Source organism: Papio anubis, chromosome 18 (assembly GCF_008728515.1).
Source record: "Papio anubis isolate 15944 chromosome 18, Panubis1.0, whole genome shotgun sequence".
Lineage (NCBI taxonomy): Eukaryota > Metazoa > Chordata > Mammalia > Primates > Cercopithecidae > Papio > Papio anubis.
In genome coordinates this window covers 5,935,962-5,956,059 of record NC_044993.1, presented here as the reverse complement: position 1 = coordinate 5,956,059, position 20,098 = coordinate 5,935,962, and the positions used below count along the sequence as shown (strand labels likewise).

General features: G+C 47.0%; 1 protein-coding gene and 1 long non-coding RNA gene across 5 annotated transcripts in view; one reads left to right on the top strand and one right to left on the bottom strand.

Annotated features, from left to right (window-relative positions):
* Window positions 1-708: 708 nt before the first annotated feature.
* MBTPS1 (membrane bound transcription factor peptidase, site 1) overlaps window positions 709-20,098 on the bottom strand; it is a 65,606-nt gene continuing 46,216 nt past the window's right edge. Inside the window, exons 13-23 of one of the 4 annotated variants that reach the window (XM_003917244.4) lie at window positions 18,899-19,087; window positions 18,191-18,363; window positions 16,628-16,743; window positions 15,947-16,103; window positions 14,743-14,867; window positions 13,946-14,023; window positions 10,860-11,000; window positions 8,247-8,378; window positions 6,879-7,005; window positions 3,296-3,426; window positions 709-1,590 (exon numbers count right to left, since the gene is read on the bottom strand). In XM_003917244.4, the coding sequence (XP_003917293.1) occupies window positions 1,394-1,590; window positions 3,296-3,426; window positions 6,879-7,005; window positions 8,247-8,378; window positions 10,860-11,000; window positions 13,946-14,023; window positions 14,743-14,867; window positions 15,947-16,103; window positions 16,628-16,743; window positions 18,191-18,363; window positions 18,899-19,087 (1,566 nt within the window). In that variant the 3' untranslated portion in view covers window positions 709-1,393. Of the gene's footprint in view, window positions 1,591-3,295; window positions 3,427-6,878; window positions 7,006-8,246; window positions 8,379-10,859; window positions 11,001-11,796; window positions 12,148-13,945; window positions 14,024-14,742; window positions 14,868-15,946; window positions 16,104-16,627; window positions 16,744-18,190; window positions 18,364-18,898; window positions 19,088-20,098 lie in introns of those variants that run through there. The other 3 variants (XM_021932213.2, XM_021932212.2, XM_021932214.2) reach the window with 3 other exon arrangements.
* Window positions 7,101-20,098, top strand: part of LOC103880580 — a 38,321-nt gene continuing 25,323 nt past the window's right edge. Inside the window, exon 1 of the long non-coding RNA XR_001898347.3 lies at window positions 7,101-7,967. This is a non-coding gene — a long non-coding RNA (uncharacterized LOC103880580). The remainder of the gene's footprint in view (window positions 7,968-20,098) is intronic.

The window sequence follows — 20,098 nt, the reverse complement described above, 5'->3', positions numbered from 1 at the left end:
GGATGTGGAGAAAGTGGAGCTCTCGCACGCTGCTGGCAGGAATGCGAGATGGTGCAGCGGCTTTGGGAGCTCCTCAAAAACTTAAACACAAAGAAGGATTTCTTACCTAGGTACACTCCCAACAGAAAAAAAAAAAAAAAAAAAACTACGTTCGCACAAACCCCCATACACAAATACTCAGAGCAGCGCTGTTCACAGCGGCCAAAAAGTGGGAACACACAAATGTCCACCAGCTGAGGAAGAGAGAAACACAACTGGTCTAGCCACCCCACAGGACACTGCTCAGCCACAAGGAGGAATGAGTCTGAATACCTGCTACAGCGCTGGCCAATGAACCCTGAAAACATGACACGGAGTGAAGAGAATCAGATGCCAAGGACTCCGTACTGTGCGATCCCATTGAAAGGACATGTCCAGAACCGGCCAATCCACAGACAGAGCAGCCTGGCTGCCAGCGACCTGGGGGCAGGGGATGAATGGGGGTGACTTGGGGTGGGAGTGGGGTTTTCTCTGGGGTGATGGAAATGTTCTGGAAACTGCACAGCCTTGTGAGTACACCAAAAACCACTGAGCTCTACACTAGGAAGTGGAGAATGTTATGTGAATTATGTCTCAATAAAAACAAAATTAGCAAGTTGATTCAGAACCCATTCCAGACTGTCATCCAAGAGAAATGGGACAAGTGGAAAGAGTCCGTTACACAGTATCTTTAAGCTTCCGACGGGTAATACATATTTATTGAAAATTTTCTTCACCGACAATGGTGAAATCAAGACCTCAAATTACAAAACATGGTGGCAGGTGATACTTACAAAAATAAAGCGAAGGTCTATGTTTCACAGATTGGTGTACGTTTCCTTCAAATCTCAGTCTGTCCTATCATTAAAAAGATCATGGAATCTATGTTCCTCATGATGAAATAGTAAAAAAACCGCATTCCACTGACAAAAAAAATAGTTTTGCTTCCAAATAGCACAAGTCTTTAAAGTGACTTTTCCCAACAATAAATATAGAAAATAGCCTTTAACAAGCATATTTTAGCTTGGTCAGGGTTGTATCATTTGTTTGGAAAGTACATCCTTCCCCTCCAGTCAGAAGACCCCAGACAGCCCTTCCAGGTTCTCCCGAGTCTTTGGTGTGCACAGCTGCCCGGCGGGAAGCCTCACTGGCGGCAGAGCCTCTGAGTCTCTCCTGACGGGACGGGACCCACAGGATTCTTCTCGATGTACCAGGAGCCTCTGCCCATTACAGGGGGCAGGCCCACGTAGAACAGACTCTAACAAACCTGCAGCTGGAAACTAGATCCCTTTTAAACCGCCACCACAGCTCAGCTCACCCACCAGCGCCGTCCGTGAAGGCTCTCTCTGGCCCTCACGGTCAGCCAGGCTGCCGGTCACACCGAAGGGGTCTTTGGCGGGTGCACCTGCTGCATGAGCTGCGGGCGCTTCACCCTGGGCTTCCTCCGCTTCGGCCTGCTCTTGGCCTTGTTGATTTGTACCACAAAGAAGGCCAGGACCACCATGGCTCCCAGGAAGGCGAAGACAGGAATGGTCTGGCCCACCTCCTGGTTGTAGCGGCCAGGCATGATCCCTGCAAGAGGACAGACGGTGAACAGGCAGGAACGCCACAGAGCTACCATGACAGCCTTTTTCCATGACAGCTGGATTCATCAGAAACTAAATGCGGCCGGGCGCGGTGGCTCAAGCCTGTAATCCCAGCACTTTGGGAGGCCGAGATGGGCGGATCACGAGGTCAGGAGATCGAGACCATCCTGGTGAACACAGTGAAACCCCGTCTCTACTAAGAAATAAAAAAAATAGCCGGGCGAGGTGGCGGGCGCCTGTAGTCCCAGCTACTCGGGAGGCTGAGGCCGGAGAATGGCGGGAACCCGGGAGGCGGAGCTTGCAGTGAGCTGAGATCCGGCCACTGCACTCCAGCCTGGGCTACAGAGCGAGACTCCGTCTCAAAAAAAAAAAAAAAAGAAACTAAATGCGAGCTAATTTCACTAGCTGGGCTTGCAGGGCATGCATCATTTTTAAGCCTTAGCTAAAGTAACCCAGGCCATCAGTAAACAGTGGATGAGAGCAAAGAGCAGTCATGTTCCCAGTCCGTGGAGAAGCCACTTCCCACGGGGTAGAGGGTTCAGTGGGCTCTCTGCTGCTCCTCCTCCCTGGGCTCCCCACAGGTGGATGATCAGGCCCAGCTCTGCTTCCATCACAACCTACCGAAGGGAGGCCCAGAGGCGCTCTGTGTTTCCCTAAAAACAAGGGAAGATGGGCACGTCTCTATCCCGGGGAGAAGGAGGGGCCTGTGGTTCCAGCTGAGTGCGAGGAGAAGAAAGGGGGCGTGGCGGAGAAGCACCTCTGGCAGTGCCCTGCCTTTGGGGAAAGCCCTCCATGGAGGAGACGTGTGGCTGAAAACCAGGAGAGGCCATCAGAAGACCCCTGGTTCAGAATGTCAATACGATTGACTGGGCAATGCTAAGGGCTCTGGAATTTACCCTCAGCGCACCCCGTGACCTACGCACAAGGCCCTCAGGACCCTGGTACCACCACCACCACGCAGTGTCCAGGCCTGGACTGCATGGACAAGGGTGCCCCTTCCTGATCCCATTTCTGGACAATTCCTGGAACCCAGAGAAACTCCCCTTGGTAGCTGTAAACTCTTTGGAAGAGTACAGGGGACTCTAGAGCAAAAGACCTGCCCAGGTTCTGCTGGAAAGGCCTGGTACCAACTGCCCTGGGTAGTGGAGAAGAACCTGCCCCAGGCAGTCTATCGAGTCGCCCTCAGAGTCTATCGGATCCTCGCAGAGACAGACAGGATGAGACCACCCCAGCTCAGTCAAGTCCCTCCCAGGGGGAGCAGGGCAGAGAACTGGAAGGGCCTTCTGGGCTGAGAGCTGGGAGCCAGGGCAGCTGCTGCCACTGGCTGGGACCCAAACCAGCTGACAGGCGTCCTGTGAGGGACATAATAGGTGGCTGGCAGAACTTTCATAAAGAGCGTGCAAGTTACTTTGAACATCTTTAAGTAGATCACCCGGTCGTTGTAAAAGAAATTCCAATGTGAAAATCTAGGTAGCATTTTCTAAGGGAAACAACAATCTCAATCTCTCAGGTCTGCCCTTGGTCGTGCTGGTTTGTGCCACAAAAGAAGCCAAGAGCCAAGGCCACCACAGCTCCCAGGAAGGCAGAGACAGGAAGAGTCTGGCCCGCCTCCTGGGGGAGGGAGGGAGAGAGACTCCCTTGAACAAAATACAGGATGACTGAGCACAATAACAAAGCACCCGAGAACGCACCTCCAGGAATGTCCCATGCGCCGCTCTCTCCAGGGGACAAGGGCCTCACTTGAGGGCGATTTGATCGAAAGTTGGGTAACACCACCTTGTCCAGGTCGATGGAGAGTAGCTTCTGATGTTTCCAAAGGTTACTTCAGAAAATAGATTAAAACAAAATAAAAATAAGCCATTGTACTAGTCTAGGAAGCTCAACTAAAACCCAAGAAAGAGAAAGTGATCTACAGGGAGATGCGAAATGCTATTTGCATCCACGCCTACCTAAATGCCACTGAACAGCAACTGTGGTGGCCGTTTCCAGGTCCTGAGAAAGATCAAAATCAAGTCCCTGTTCATGACACTCTACTGAGTTTATAATATGACCAGCATGAGCCTGTTTGTGCATAAAGCTGGCAACATGACCAAGCAACTCGGGAGGCCACTCATGGTGAGGCCCTGGAAGGAGCCTGTGGGCGGGAGAAGCTGAAGCCCACCGGGTGGACATGAGCCTGGGGCCATCGAGGTCCTCTCCCTAAGGCCTGGAGCAGTCGGAGGCGATGGTGACTCCACAACCACTGCATATAAGGAAGCGGGCAAACCGGTGCCGGGAACCAGACAGCATCTTTGTCTCTGAAGAAACCGCTGTCTAGAGGGAGAATAGGAAACATACAAGGAAGCAACCGCGGGGAGAGTCTGAGCAGCGAAACGCGGGGTCCCCATCTGCCGCGCCCGCAGTGGGGGGATGATCAAGTGAACAAGTGCGCTTTCTGCACTCTGGTGCACAGTATCATTATTAACTTTGGGATCTGAAAAACTTCAGGCCAATACAACTTAGACCCAAAGAACACAGAGAGGTTGATACGCTGGCAACAGCGGCACAGAGCCTGGGAGGACACCGGAGCTAGAGCGAAGAGCGCGATGGGCAAAACACTACTCTGGCTTCAGTGAGGGGAGAATACAGTAAGTTTGCCAATGAAAAATTCTCTGTTTTTCTGTTGTTGAGTCATTTGGAAACTGTCAGCCTGTCTCTCTCACTCTGGGCAAGTGAAAGCAAAGATGTCCAGTTCTATCAGCACCTAGGCTGAAAGTCACCGCCAAGCTGGCAGGCAAGGGCTGGTCTGAGCAGAGGCTTCTTAGGCAGGAAAGAGGGAGACTCCCACTCGATACTCCCAGCTCGGCAACTGCCTGAATACCAGTGAGCACTCATTATAACCCTCCTATTTCATAGGATTTAATGTTACACTTCAGGTTTAATCAGTCTGAAAATTAAACTGACAGTGTTAAGTTATGGAATCAATGACATTTAGGCTTTATGACTTTGTAGCTGAATATATATGGGCTATATTTCCATTCTAACAGTGACATCCTGTTCCAGAATCTAATTCTTTGGTGATGGCACTTTCTAGTGGAGTAGTCATGGTAACAGTTCACACCCATTACCATGTGGCTGCTTTACAGCATACTGATGGAAGGACTGCGGAGCCACCTGAGCAGGGGTTCCTCTCAGGGAGGACGCTGACACTTCTACAGCTGCCCTAGGTATGGGCACCTGATGCCCAACAAAGAAACGCAAAGCGCCTCTCCACTCCACAGACGGGAACCTGCTCCCGGCACTAGGCTGACAGGCATCTGGAGCTGTCTCCTGGTCTCAGATCTCTTTTAGAGACTCAGAATATGCGTCGATCTAGGTCTCTGGGGACTGAAAATAATTTTCAACAAGATGTGAAAAGCAAGATAAATGTAAAACCCAGCGGCGTACTGAGAAGGAGGAATTACTGACTGATTGTAAAAATCAAATTCCAGGAGCTGTCCATTGTCAACATGCTGGATGAGCCAGTACAGAATGTGATGGATTATTTGATGTGAACAGGTAGATAGCCAAGGATAGAAAGGACATTGTTATCTGCTTCAAGTCCTGAACAACACTGTGGAGAATAATTGGGTTTCTGGAACTTCAGCTAACACTGTTCACTGAGTATGAATTGCTGACCATGGCTGGAATATAAACTCTGGTTTGAATGCTAGGCTAATAGAAGGTTATAAATAAATAGGATGCAAAAATGGAAACTTATCAGAAATTTTTAAATGATGAGATGTGAACTGTAATGGAAAAGTACCCAGTAATTAAGGTTCAGAAAGAAAGCTGCTGATGAAACAATGTGATGATTCTACCATTTTCCTGTGTTCTATTAAGCATATTCCAAATGAAGACATATGGTCAGTGCGTGGTGTGTTTAGCACTTTTGGTTTATGATGAGCAGTAAAGGCGGAAGGCGGCCTCACCACCTTCCCACGGGCATTCTCCTCTTCACCTTACAGGATGGAGGGTGGCCTCTGTCCCTGGCCCCATACCATCACTGGAGGAAAAGGGGGCCTGTCTGGAGGGGAGCCTCCTGCCTGAGGGGCTTGGGGAGAGGGGCCGGGTACCAGGTGGCCAGGGAGGCTCGGAGGGCAAGACTCTCGCTTGATGGGGTGGGATGTGTGCCTGCCAGGCCAGGGGCACAGCTCTGACAGCTGTCCCTGGCTTCATCCCCTTGCTCAAGAGAAGCTCCTCGCTTCTTCTGATACTGTCCTTCTCAGGCCAGGGACGTCACAGAAGAAGTGAGAGGGTGGGATCTGAGAAAACAGGGACCAGTCACGCCGAGCTGGCTCGCCTTAGCTGTAGGGGGAAACAGCAGAGCCACCTCGAACACTGGGTACGGAAAGGAAACAATGCAAATGAAGAAGCCGAGTTAGTGAGCTGGAGAAGGGACCGGGCGGCACTGCACCCAGGAGTGCAGTGACAGCAGTAGAGGTTACAGCCTGTCGTCGGAGGCAGGTGCTTTCACCCCCAGTCACAGTCAGCACAGGACATAATGACACAGAAGCATGCTCTTCTTGGAAAGGCTGCAACCGCGGCCCCGGAGGATGACAGAAGAAGGGAACTCTCTGTATCTTATCATCAATGTCTCAAACAGGGAACACACTGCAGCCGGCAGCTCTCAACTCCCCAGCCACAGGACTCAGAGTCCAGCTCACATGAAGTCACTCTGGGGCCGGGCGCGGTGGCTCAAGCCTGTAATCCCAGCACTTTGGGAGGCCGAGACGGGCGGATCATGAGGTCAGGAGATCAAGACCATCCTGGCGAACTCGGTTAAACCCCGTCTCTACTAAAAAAATACAAAAAACTAGCCGGGCAAGGTGGCGGGCGCCTGTAGTCCCAGCTATTCGGGAGGCTGAGGCAGGAGAATGGCGTAAACCCAGCAGGCAGAGCTTGCAGTGAGCTGAAATCCGGCCACTACACTCCAGCCTGGGCGACAGAGCGAGACTCCGTCTCAAAAAAAAAAAAAAAAAAAAGAAATCACTCTGTTGGATCACAGCTTTTTAAAAAAGAATTAACCAAATGTAACAAAATGCTAATTATCCAAAGCACTTTTTATGCACGATACCACCAAAGAGCCTATTTCCAAAGGCCAATACGTGGTTCACTAAGTAACTACCACAAATGACAAACTTGAAGATCTGACAATTCAATAGTGACGTCAGTAAAACTCCATTCTCTCCTATAAGAAAAGCAATGACTCACAAGCCCCACGGAAAGAGTGGAAGGGCACAGGCGGACACTAACCTGGGCGCCGTCTCGTTTAAAGGCTGTGGCTTGGCCCAAGACAAATGTGGACAGGCTGGCAGAGGCCGAGGTTTTGGGTCCCCCAAATGGGCCTCCAGAACCTTGGAGTACCGATGAAGATGGTTTCCTGTGGTTAGCAACAACATCAACAAAAAAGAAAATCATCTCTATTTTTAAAATGCAAAGGAAAAAAGAGGACTTTATCATGAGTTTGTCTGCTTTCTCTGTTACGCTGTCCTCCACGTGCTGCAGGAGCCACGCCTGATTGGTTCCTCCCGGACAAAGTGTGTTTCCATTGCTGAAGGTGGGTGAGAAAATAGAACTGTTTCCTTGAAGATGGGCAGATGCGTGCACGGCACTGGCTGGTCAACCTTTGCTGACCACCACCGACACACACAAGGCTACACTTGCAGAATCTAAGCTACAGACCAGTTTCACAGAAAAAATCCTTCTCTTCTAAAATATTTAATTCTCTGGCCAAATAAAAAAAAAACTCAGCATTTTCAAAATTCTTTCTATTTCTTCGATCTGCACCATTGAACACTGTAGCTGCCAACCACATGTAGCTATCGAGCAACTGAAATAAGGTATCACGTGTTTAAATTCTAATAGTCTTCTTGTCTTCAGCTCAAGTATATTATTAAAATAGTTTCATCTGTGTTTCTTTCTACTTTTTAAACGCAGCTCCTGGAAAATATTAAATGACATCTGTGGTTCACATGACCCTTCTATGGGCAGTGCTGTAAGGACCAGCACACCAGGGACTTACAGGCACTGATACCCACCCCGCTAAGTGCCAAGCAGCTAGGGGCCCCATGGCACCGGCACAGGCCCCAGAGGCGGGTTGAGGCTCCACCACCACATACCGCCCGGGGGATCTCAGGCAGTTATCTAATTTCTCTCAACTCTCGTTTCCTTATCTGGAAACTGGGAATGATAGTATCTATTTTCACAGGATTACTGAGAGGGGACAGTGAGGTAATCCATGGGAGCATCCCAGCCTGCGGCCTAGGACCTGGCAAGTGCTCTAGACATCGGTGATTCTTCCTGAAGGCCTGTAGGAGCCAGTATCCTCACCTGTGAAAGGAGGTAAACACACTTGGAGGGGCGTGAGGGGCGTGAGGGGCGGGGTGCATGCGGAAAAGCAGCTGCACACTGGGCCCTCGATCATGTCCCTCTAGGGACTAAGGATGGCCTCTTGGCAGGTTAGAGCTGCTGTGTGCTGGTCTACCTGCAGCCATTATGAAAACTGCTCAGCTGTGCACACAAACTGGCCCCACTTGCTGGCAGGCACAGCCACTGGCTGAAGGAGCATCACGTTCAGCTGGATCCGATTCCCTCCCCAAGGCATCTTGCCCACCCACTCACCTTCCATCCTCTCCGGAGTGACTGAGCCTGCTCCACTGGGAGGGCGCTGGCGGTTCCCAGAGTGACTGAGGCTAGGAGGTGTCACCCCATACGATGTGTACTGGAGGAGGGCATCCAGAAGCCAAAAGCAGTCTGCGAAGTCAACAAGCCTGTTCAGGAATTCTTTTTTTTTTCTCAGACAGAGTCACGCTCCTGTCACCCGGTGCAGTGGCGCAATCATAGCTCACTGCAGCCTTGAGCTCCTGGGCTCAAGTGATCCTCCTGCCTCAGCCTCCCGAGTAGCTGAGACTGCAAGCACATGACCCCATGCCTGGCTAATTTTTTATTTTTTGCAGAAATGGGTCTGGCTGGTCTCAAACTCCTAGGCTCAAGTGATCTTCCTGCCTCAGTCTCCCAAAGTGCTGGGATTATAGGTGTGAGCCACCACACATGGCCCGGAATTTAGCTTTTAAAAAGAAATCTCTAAAGGAATTTTTTTTTTAAGTTAGTCCCCAAAAGAGGGGGAAATGGGAGTTCAGAAGTCACGAATTTAGGCCAAAGTAAATCCAATACGTTCCAGATTCCCCTATTCTCGTAAGACATGCATTCTCAGTGGCCCAGCCCAGCCAGATCGGCACACACAGGCCTGACCTGACCAGGGCTCCACTCCCCAGTGCCTCGTGGCTCCAAGTGGTCAGCACCACTGTCCACCAGGCTGTACCAACTGCCTGAGTGCCACACTCAGCTTCTCATGGATGGGGGCAGAACGGAGTTCATTCAGAGACAGTGAGACCATGTGACACCCACTGAGAAAAGAAGGGCCTGAGAGCGGGGGCTCAGGGGCAACAGGGAGAGGAGAACGGGGAGCCATGGCTCCTGCTGCGTCCCAGAGGCTCTCCTGGGGAGAAGGAACTGTACTGACACCCCAGGGCATGAAGGCAAGGCCCACCACCCATGGAGCATCTGTTCACTTGAGCTGGGCTTCGAGTCGGCAGGGCCCTGACCACTGAAAGTGCGACAACAGAGAAAGGGCAGTTTGTTTTCGGGGACACCTCAGAGTCGAGGCACTGGGCTAGCAACAGCTTCTGTTCACAAAGGATCCTTTCTGAGCGCGAAAGCGCCACCCGGTATTGAAACCTGGAGCTTCTGTTTCCATCTTGTTTCTCCTGTGTCTGCCCCTTCAAGTCCCATTAACATCAACCTGGACTAGACAAGATCCATGCAAGAAAAATGCCATTAAGTCCTCTTCTCTCATTAAAGGGCGCTTCCGGTCAAGTATTTAATGGCCCTGAAAGATTAAAAAAGCTACCATTTTAAATTTAAGGCCTAGGACCATCTTCGCAGGCATTTAAAATTTAATACAGATTCTTACCAGGAGATCTCAGGTCTTAAAATCTCTGTGGAGATAAAACATTAATCTCCTTTAACTGTGACTTTAACCCTCACTTTTTATTTTTATTTTATTTTATTTAAACAGTGTCTTTCTCTGTCACCCAGGCTGGAGTGCAGTGGTGCGATCTTGGCTCACTGCAACCTCCATCTCCTGGGTTCAAGCAACTCTCCCGCCTCAGCCTCCTAAGTAGCTGGGATTACAGGTGCCCGCCACCACGCCTGGCTAATTTTTGTATTTTTAGTAGAGACGGGGTTTCACCATGTTGGCCAGGCTGCTCACGAACTCCTGACCTCATGATCCACTCACCTCGGCCTACCAAAGTGCTGGGATCATGGCCGTGAGCCACCGCACCCAGCCCGTTTTTGATTTTTAAAAAGACCCATCTCAGTCTAGGGATTTACATAAATGCCAGGAATGTAGTCAACTTCAGCCTGAAACGGAGGGGCACACACACACCTCTCAGTGCATGCTCTCAGGGCCTCGTTCCTGTCACTCACCACCTGCCCTCTGCCCCAAGTTCCCCAGTGGTCACAGTGCGTTAGAAGGCTGCCCTTCAGTCCTGGTGGTGTCCTCATCTTACCAAAGTGCTTACTATGGAGCACTTTTACCATTCTTTTTCCCCTTTACAAAATGAGAAAACTAGTCTGTGCCCAACCTTAAGCCCCCTGATCTAAACGATGCATCGAGAGACTGAAAAAGAGCGGAGGGAAGAGGACTGGTGCGCCCATTTGCCTTCCCTTCACGCCTCAAGATAACAAAAGCTCTTCACTGATAAAAGCTCAGAGAAGCCCAAATTCCAGGTCTGGAAGGACAGCCAAGAACCAGCCCTCCAGGAAAAGAATGTGTCAGACCAGAGAAGGGCGCCCCCACATGGCAGTGCCCACAAAGTACAGGCAGCAAGGGGCAGGAAGCCCGGGAGGGGCAGGCCCCAAAAAAGTCAGGAAAGGGGCTCTCCACCAGAATGCGGGGATCCCGCCTCCACTGACCTCAGGAAGGTGAAGATGGAGAAGAGGCAATATGGCCCGAAAAAGTAGTTTTGTTTTGCTTATTAAATGTGTGCAGACTCAGACACCTATAAAAATATTCCAAGCAATCAAAGTGACTGCAACGTCTCCAGCTGAGCCTGGCTCAAGTGAACAGATGTCGGCTGATCTGCCAGCATCTCACAGCGCCTTTCCAGAGACAAAGGGAAGAAAGGATCTGAGTGCTGAAGTCACTAAGCCCATCTGCGGTTTTCATACCCTTCTGTCGGTGACTGTCATCCAAACAATTGGAGTCCCCATACAGTACAATCCGGCCACCACCCTCAGCTGGAATCTGATAAAGTCCCAAAATGGGGACGTTTTCAACAACTGCTGTTTCCTGCTTTAAAACCTCCAATCCTGAAACAACACAACAAAAACAACAGACGTGAGAGTTTCCACTGAGCAGTGTTATTGCCTGAGATTTCATCCACATGACAAATAAACCACATTTACAAAATCTAATATTCAATTAAGACATTGCAAATTTTTAGAACAGAAAAGCCTTAAGAATAAGCCTTTTAGGCCGGGCGCGGTGGCTCAAGCCTGTAATCCCAGCACTTTGGGAGGCCGAGACGGGCGGATCACAAGGTCAGGAGATCGAGACCATCCTGGCTAACCCGGTGAAACCCCGTCTCTACTAAAAAATACAAAAAACTAGCCGGGCGAGGTGGCGGGCGCCTGTAGTCCCAGCTAGGTGGGAGGCTGAGGCAGGAGAATGGCGTGAACCCGGGAGGCGGAGCTTGCAGTGAGCTGAGATCCGGCCACTGCACTCCAGCCTGGGCGACAGAGCGAGACTCCGTCTCAAAAAAAAAAAAAAAAAAAAAAAGCCTTTTAGAATAGAAATGTCTTAAGTGCCATTAATTTGTTTCAGCAAAATTCACTTTGTATTTCCATATCTATCCACTTTCATTTTTACTTGCCATGGCGGTACATAATATTCACAATTGTAAAGGTACTGCCTCTCTCTATCTTAAAAAAAAAAAACACCTAAATTTTGTCTCCTCTTATTATCCTGAAAGGCCTATGTTTTCAGACAGTTACACAAAGGGCAGCCAGCAGCTCTTGCTAACGGTTTCTCTATGAATACAGTAATATATACTAATATCCAGATTTCATGTTTTATTATGAAAAACTAGGACAAATGTAACTAATTTTTAAAGTATTTCCACATATTTTTAATTTAGGTTTAAGACATTGGTTACATTAATTTCACACAGACACATGTTCCAACAGCACAGCCTCCTATCTTTGCCCAGATGACATAATTTAAAATTTGTAATGAATCAAGAAGTCAAAAATGTATAAATGCCACAGGCAGCATCATCAGTGGCACCACCAGATAATCTAGGAGTCTCTGCCCCTAATTCAATTGCTTTCCTCAGCACTAGAACATGATGTATGTCTTCATCAGAATCTAGTATTCTCCGTGTTGATAACCTCTGAAATGTCTGTAGCTCTAGAAACGTGACATTCCCTGCTCTCTGTGCAGGAATCCTAGCAGGAGCTGAGTAGAAGAAAAAATATGCTTTTCTTTGGAAGAGGGAAGAAGTCAGGAGAAACTGGAACACATTCACCGCCATTTGCCTTATGGTATTTGATGGGAGTTTTATTTCTGCCATCAGGGTCTTTTCTGATGAGGCATAACCCAAATTTCTATTTTCAAATTCTTATTTTGTACCCAAAAGATTATTCAATTGAAAGTCTTTACGGGAATAAAATGCCCCTTAAAAAAATTTCATTTTCGCACTGTAGTAGAACACCAAAAGAAAGCATGTATCCTTAAATCTACTTCTGATTCTCCCCACCCACCAACCAAAAACAAGGATCTTCCAGAGGGTACAAGCCAATGAGACCACCGCTTTGAACCCTTGCTTATAGCTAGGACCTGGAGTGATCCTGTCTACGAGAAATGCTTTTAGAAAGAATCACTAACCCGTGGCCAAGTGACTGTGAAAACAATCATTATGTGCCTAAAGTTGAAATATAACCCTCTGAAACACAGATCTAGTTACTGATCAACCTTGCTTTTGATAAAAGGAAAAAATCCCTTCCAGGTAATATAAAAATAAATTCTATATTCCAGTTGCAAGTAGTAAGGTGAGAAATCCTCTCTTTTCATCGTTTTCAACTAATAAAACTATCCTTAACCTCCACGTACAGAAAATGACAACCTTTACAATGGAGGGGGCCTCTCATTCTGAAATACACAGTATCAACTTGCATGACAAAAATGAATCTTGTACATTTTCACAAGCCTATTGTTTGGGGCACGTTAACAGTCTCAAAGCTCCAGCACCCACATGTGAGAGCAGACACACGTGGTTCAAAATGACAGCTCTGGGATGATAGCTCACAAGAAGGCTGTACTGTAGCTTCTGCTCACCTGCCCATACCCTCCTGCACCTGGCTTTCCAGAAGGCAGAGGCAGCTACTCCCACTGCTCTCCAGCTCACCAGGTGGGCACGGTGCACTAAGCACAGGGTGCATCACGAATACCAGTTCTAGGAGAGCTTCCTGGGTGATGCCTGTACACAGCTGAAGCAAAACTGCATGCAAACACTGCTCTTCAGAGAATTCTGAGAGGCTGCTGTATAATGAATGTTTCTTATCTTTAAACAGTTCAGAACTCCAAAACATGGTCAAAATTTTTCTAAAATCTTGGTAATCTGGCAATCACAGAAGCAGAACAATTCATAAAGGATAAAAAAAAAATTCATCAAGTAACCTTGAAGGTGGTTTTTTTTTTTTTTTTTTTTGAGACGGAGTCTTGCTTTGTTGCCCAGGCTGGAGTGCAATGGCATGATCTTGGCTCACTGCAACCTCTGCCTCCTGGGTTCAAGTGATTCTCCTGCCTCAGCCCCCTGAGTAGCTGGGACTACAGGTGCGTGCCACCACACCCGGATAAATTTTTGTATTTTTAGTAGAGACGGGGTTTCACTGTGTAAGCCAGGATGGTCTTGATCTCCTGACCTCGTGATCCGCCTGCCTCAGCCTCCCAAAGCGGCCAGTACCATTCAAGTAATAGTGCAATAAATTTTAAAAGAAACCAAAACATCAAATGAGCATGGGAGTTCTTATTCGGGTGATAAAATTGTTCTGGAAGTAGACAGTGGTGATGCTTCCACAATTTTGTAAATATACTAAAAACCACTGAATTGTACACTTTAAAAGGGCAACTGTTACGGTATGTACACTAATAAAGCTTTTATTAAAGAGAGACAGAGATGAGAGACAGAGAGAAGTGGGGGGAAAAGGGAGAGAGAGAAAGCAGCAGCAAAAGGCCCATGAATGGCACCCTTTACCTTGGTCCTTGAAAGTCTGTGTTATCACGACGCCATCTTCTGGAAACTTCGCGATGCTGCACCCCGACGCATAATACACTAGGAAAGAGCGTTCAAAGTCAAGGCAACGCAGGAACGCCGAACGCTTTAATAAATAATAGCTACTCATTTACCCAAAATACATTCTTCAGATGCTATGTATTTTTTTTAATTGTTTTTAATCTTGAGGGAGGAGCTGCTATTGCCTTGTCACACAAAGTACAAGTAATCACCTCAAAATTCAAGTGAAAAACACTACTAATATCAGGTTTCTGAATATATTTTATAATTCAAGGAAAAATATTAATATTAGGTTTCTGAATAAATGTTAAAATTCAGAGCAGTCAAAGGCTCAAAACAAGCTGCCCAGACCTGCAGAATGGGTATAAGAATGCTCAAGATGTTCTTCTCAAAACCAGCTACCAAAACCTTATCTGTGGGGAAACTTCCTACATGAGAAACACAAAGTTACTTCATGAATAGAACTTTGTAAATAATTAGGAAGCTAGGAGGTAGTTCCTATTTAGGACTATTACATAAAGACTCTAATAGGTAGCACTAAAATTAGGAATGGCTACATAAAATATTTTCATTAAAAAAAATTTGGATAAAACTAGAGTCTCACAGATGTACTTCTGAAAATACTGATGAGTTCTTTCCACAGACTCCACTAACTGAGGGATCATCATTTTCTTTCTCAAGAAACCTAGACCTCAGAGGTGTACAACTTCTGCTCTCACACCTAAGACCACGCCCCCGGGAAACACACAGAGCCTTACTGTCATGGTTGGCCAGCGTGAACTCTCCTTCATACAGGCCATCGCTGAACCCCATGTTCCACACAGACAGCAGCTCATTCAGAGCTGGGATGTTAGCTCCTCCAGTATCCGGCATCCACCACTGCCTGGGAAAGTGGTAACAGACACACAGGGACCAGGGAACGAAGACACCCCATACACAGTTATTTAGTCTCTATGACAAAACTCAATTTCTCCTGCCATAATCCAGTCCTTCCACACTACGGTTTCAACGGAAACCAACTGTCTGGGTTTGGGTAAAACTGCAAATGTAAATGCTTCTGCTGATGTGCAGAATTAATTAAAGCGAAATTTATTTTATGAAATGAAAATCAGTACTTCACTGAAACACACCAGAGATAACTGCTTAGCCTAGACCCAGCAAAGCTCAGTGAAGGAAAAGGAGAAAGAAGCACAGAAAGATTCAGTCACAGATTCTAAAGAAACCAATTCAAAACATAAAGGTGATTATGTTTATAATATATTGGGAATCCTTGATCCCAATTAACGGGAGGACATTTTCCCCTTGAGTAAATTAATTACTATAAATATAAGTAAATTAGTTATTGTAAATACACAATAACTAAATATAAAATAATTAATTTACTCGAAATATTCTTTAAGTAACAGTTCCTTTGGTGCATTTAAGTTTATATATACTCAGTAATAGAGTGAGAGTGGAGAAGAATTAAACAGAAATTTAAAGTAGAAGTATCTCATATCTAAGATCAACAAGGAAAGACAACCCTCTATATTATTAATAGTACTCACGGTCAGTAAATGTCTTACTTTATGAGCAACTTTCAAGAACATGAGCAACTTTCAAGAACATCTCTACTGTATAAAGGACTATTTTCTTTTTTGTGTGTTTTATTTTTCCTCTTTGAGATAGGGTCTCTCTGACACCCAGGCTGGAGTGCAGTGGCTTGATCTCAGCTCATTGCAGCCTTGGCCTCCCAGGTTCAAGCGATCTGCCCAACTCAGCCTTCCAAAGTGTCTGGGATTACAGGCATGAGCCACCGCACTCAGTTGAAAGGGTTTTTTTTCTAATCAAGCTCTCTGAATATGTCTGTACTAACTGAAAGACCACCAACAGGTCAAATCATCACGTAAGTATTTGCTGGGTAGAATTTAATTCACCAAAAGTCACATTTCTTATACAAACACCAATGCATATCATCAGTACCTTGTGTTTTCATCATAAAACTTCACTTTTCTCATAACGGAAGTGTTGTACCAGTCACTGAAGATGACTAGCGAGAGGCCATTGTCCACGTCCCTCCGGAGCTTGGCAATCTCTTCGGGAAAGTACTCCTCCTCACTGTCCACCATCAGCAAAGTGCCTGGTGAACAAAGAACCAAGGCTGGGAACTGTCACCTCTGAATGACAGGACACCACCGCTGCAGAAACACAGTGTGTCACCGGGTCCATGTCTCAGGTTACTGACACCTAACAGTCTGGTTTGTGCCTCCCTGTACCACTTTAAAAGGGGCTATAAAAAGTAGAGGACCAGGGTCCAGCAATACACAGGGACTAACTGTGATCTGATTTCATTTGTGGTGCTCAGGATAACGATTTTTCACTCACTTGAAAAGGAGCAAAATATATGGCAGAGCTGCTTTTAACTTAAAAGAAAAAAGAGTACGAATGCCCCTGTCTCCAATCAGTCTGTCTTGTATTTCAGCTGAACGTCACACCCACCAACACCTGTTTCAGAGCCTCACCCCAGGCTCATCCAGCTGTGGAACCCACGGTGCATACTCCCTTCGTAGCTATCACTGAAAACTGGGATTCACTCCTCAAACATTTAACAGACATCCACAGTGGGCGGAAAGACCATCTGGCTAGCACAGCATCGCCACTTACCATACTGACTGGCATCAAAACATGTGAAGGGGGCCCCGAGGACCTCCACAAAGTAGCCCATGCTTCTCAGATGCTGGTACATATCCCTGAAATTGGTGTGGATGTGATCACCATTCCTGAAAAACAATAGGCCACAGCATTAAAATGATCAATCTTTACTGGCAATAAAGGCATATCCGGCCACAGGGCTGCCTCTGCAGGAGCACCATGCCGTGGCCCACAGAGAAGGCCTGGATGGCTGGCCCACTGGCATAGGCTTCAGCTTAGGAGACCTGTGTGCTCTGACCTGGACACATGGAAATGGCTGATAAGAAGGAACTATGTGCCTGGCAGGTGCATGAAAGAGACAAAATGACAGAAGAAACGGCCAAAGACATGTTTAAAGTGTACTAGACCATCGCTGTAGCGGTGGCATTCATGTCAATTGCTGGCAACCATCTGCATCTGACAGAAGAGCTGAGCAAACGGCCGCAGGAGAGCAGGGACGTTGGAACAAGCCACGCAGGGTCACGGTGCTAAGACAGCGGCAGAGCTAACTGATATCACTGACACTGGTCAACCTTCCATCCCCATCCCTCCCAAATGTGCTCACTTTCCTATGGGACACTGTATACACCCTCTAGGGGTCACCCCATTCTCACTTCCCAGCCCCCCAGCACCTACTCCTCAGCAGCACAGACTCCAGGTGCTCTTCTCCAGGCCCACAGGCTCGCCTTGGTCTATGAACTTCCCACCACTTCCTGTCTACCCGTCTCTGGTCTGAGCCCCTCCAATCTGGCTGCCAGAGACATCTTATTTTAAAAGGCAAATCTGACTCTATAACTATCCTGGTCACATCTTCAGTGCCTCCCCTTCCCCTACTTTCAGCATGGAGTTCAAACTTAGTCCAAACATGAAAGCAGAAATGAGCTTGGCTAATGGGCCAAGAGAAAGTCAGCCCAGCTGCCCTGCAGGGAACAGGCACGGGGAGAGGAGGTATAGGGACTGCGGGGGAAGCAGTGCCAGATTCTGAAGGGCTGCATGGGTCACACCAGGGGGCTTGGCTAGGTGAGGAAGTCAGAATAGGCAGTCACTGGAGAGCTTGAGGCAAACTGTTAGCATCTATGTTTTAAAAAGACTACCAAGGTTGCTACAAGAGGAGTGGAATTTAGGGCAACAATAGCAACACAGTGGCATTCAGGAGCTACTGATGCCGTCCAGGCAAGAGATGACAATGGCCTGGACTAGGGTGGGAGAGGGCAGAAGGCCAGGATGGAATGATCCGGGATGTAGTCTGAGGGTAAGACTGACGGATTTGCTGACTGGCTCAATGGGAGAAGGAAGGAAAAGAGAACAGTTAAAGGGAACTTCAAGCTTTTACTGCACAATCATACTTGTGAAAGTTTCAAAAGAGAAGTCAGGCTGCCCTAAGAGCATGGCAAAGGCCTGAACATCGCAGCATCACCAGAGTCCAGGCTCCATGAGAAGCTGAGCAACATCTCCTTTCCAAGAGCTGTGGGAACAGTGGTGCCTCCTCCCACCACGGAGGCTGGGGAGGTGAAGTGCATCCTGTGGGGTGCTTACCAGTCTAAAGGGTCATTCTTCATCCTTAAATTATCCCTGGGGAAATAGCCAGGCGGATAGCGGAGGTTGTGGTACTGATCCCAGAGAACTCTCTTGCTTCGTGGGGGAGTGGGAATTATCTTCACTTTAATGGGGAGCTTTACTGTTGAAGTCTGTTCTGCACCATTTTTTGACTAAAAAAAAAAAAAGAAACTTGAAATGCCCTCACTGCCCAGAACGAAACTTTCAGCTTTAAAAACATCATTTATATTTATCAATTTAACCTAAAAAATTTGAACACAAGAATTTCCAATAACAAATGTCTGATAAAAGATTCACGTATCACAACTAAGTCTATTCAAACACCTAAAGAGTTTAAGAGTTAAAATTTAAGGCATATTCTATTAATAAAAACTACTAGAGCCTCATAGGATTAACCCTACATTTCCTTTTAGAGAAGGTATATTTTTGGTGCACTTCTTTGGAGCTTGAAATCTGGTACAAAACAGTCTTCTCTGCTGTTGTGTGGCCACAGAATGGCAAGCACTAGCACTCGCTGATTGAGCTAGTTCTTCAAACTCCAGCAGCTCCGGAGGCCCTGGAACCACCAATTGTGGCCATTGAGGCTAAGCCTACTTCCAACGGAGACCCCAGGCATTTGGCCTGTCCCTCCCTGAAAGGTGATGTCCAACAGCTAAGAAAACAAGCCACTTTCCCGCATGTCCTTGCCTCTGTCTCTGCTGGGGAAGCCACAGTGATCATGACGTGGCCCTGAGCAATGCCTTCCCAGGAAGCCGCTTTCTTGGTCACAGAAATGGAGATGGCCAGGTAGCCCGACCAAGGCCATAAGACCGAGGAGTAGGAGAAGGCGACTTCAATGTTGTCTCCGTTCTGTGGCAAATAGGGCTGCCAGTCAGGCTGCAGGAAAAAGAAATGAGGCAAAGGCTGAAGTGAAAACCTCCAAGAGAAAACACGTGGAAACCAGAAAAACTCAATTCTTACCAAAACTGGTTCTGAGAAATATTTCTTTAAATAGGGGAAAATAAAATTTATACACAGATACTAAGTAACTACAACCAAAGTAACCTGTGGACTGCCTGGAACATACCACTAGAAAAGTCTAGAAACCGCTATTTCTGACAGCCTCCAATTTTATGGAGACTTTTTTTTTTCCCACTATAAAACAGAGGAACTTTTGTCAAAAGTTCTTTGATGAAGAACTTTATCTGGCTGAGAGAACTTACACAGATGAAAACTCTCATATTTAAGGTTATTTCCCAATTAGTTGTATGCTTAAAAAATCCCATTAATTGAAAGTAGTAACATGACAGGGATACCAGCTGTCCAGAGTCACAGTCTGAAGCTAGACATAGGTGGCCGGAGGAAGGGCTGGCTCAGCTGCGAGATGACCACCCTTCTCCTCTCCAGGTGGGAGAAAAGCAGAAAGGGAAGCATGAGCAGAGGCCATCTGGAAGAGACGCCAACGAGAGCTTGCAACTAACCAGTATTTCAGATGAATCTAAATTACTCATTTCTCTCACGGTCCACACAGCCAGAACTTACTTCCCAAGTAAGCCAGTGTGTTAAGAAAAAAGTAAGAAAAAGAAAAATATCTGTAGGATACGGTGTCCCAAATAATGAGGAAGAAAAGGGATTTTTAAAGAATGCTCTTGGGGCCACTAGTTTGCAAGTGAAAAACTTTCGCTCATCTCTTGTAACACATACCAAATTAACACATATGAAAGAATTAAATATTTAACAATCACATACATAAAAATTAGAAACAATTGAAATTTTATTCTATCTCTGGAAGGATGTTTCTCATCTGTAAAACAACAGAAATCATAAAACATAAAAATTCAACTACATGAAATGTAAAACTTTTACAGAAGCAAAAAAAATCCCCACCACAATTAAGTAATATTAAAG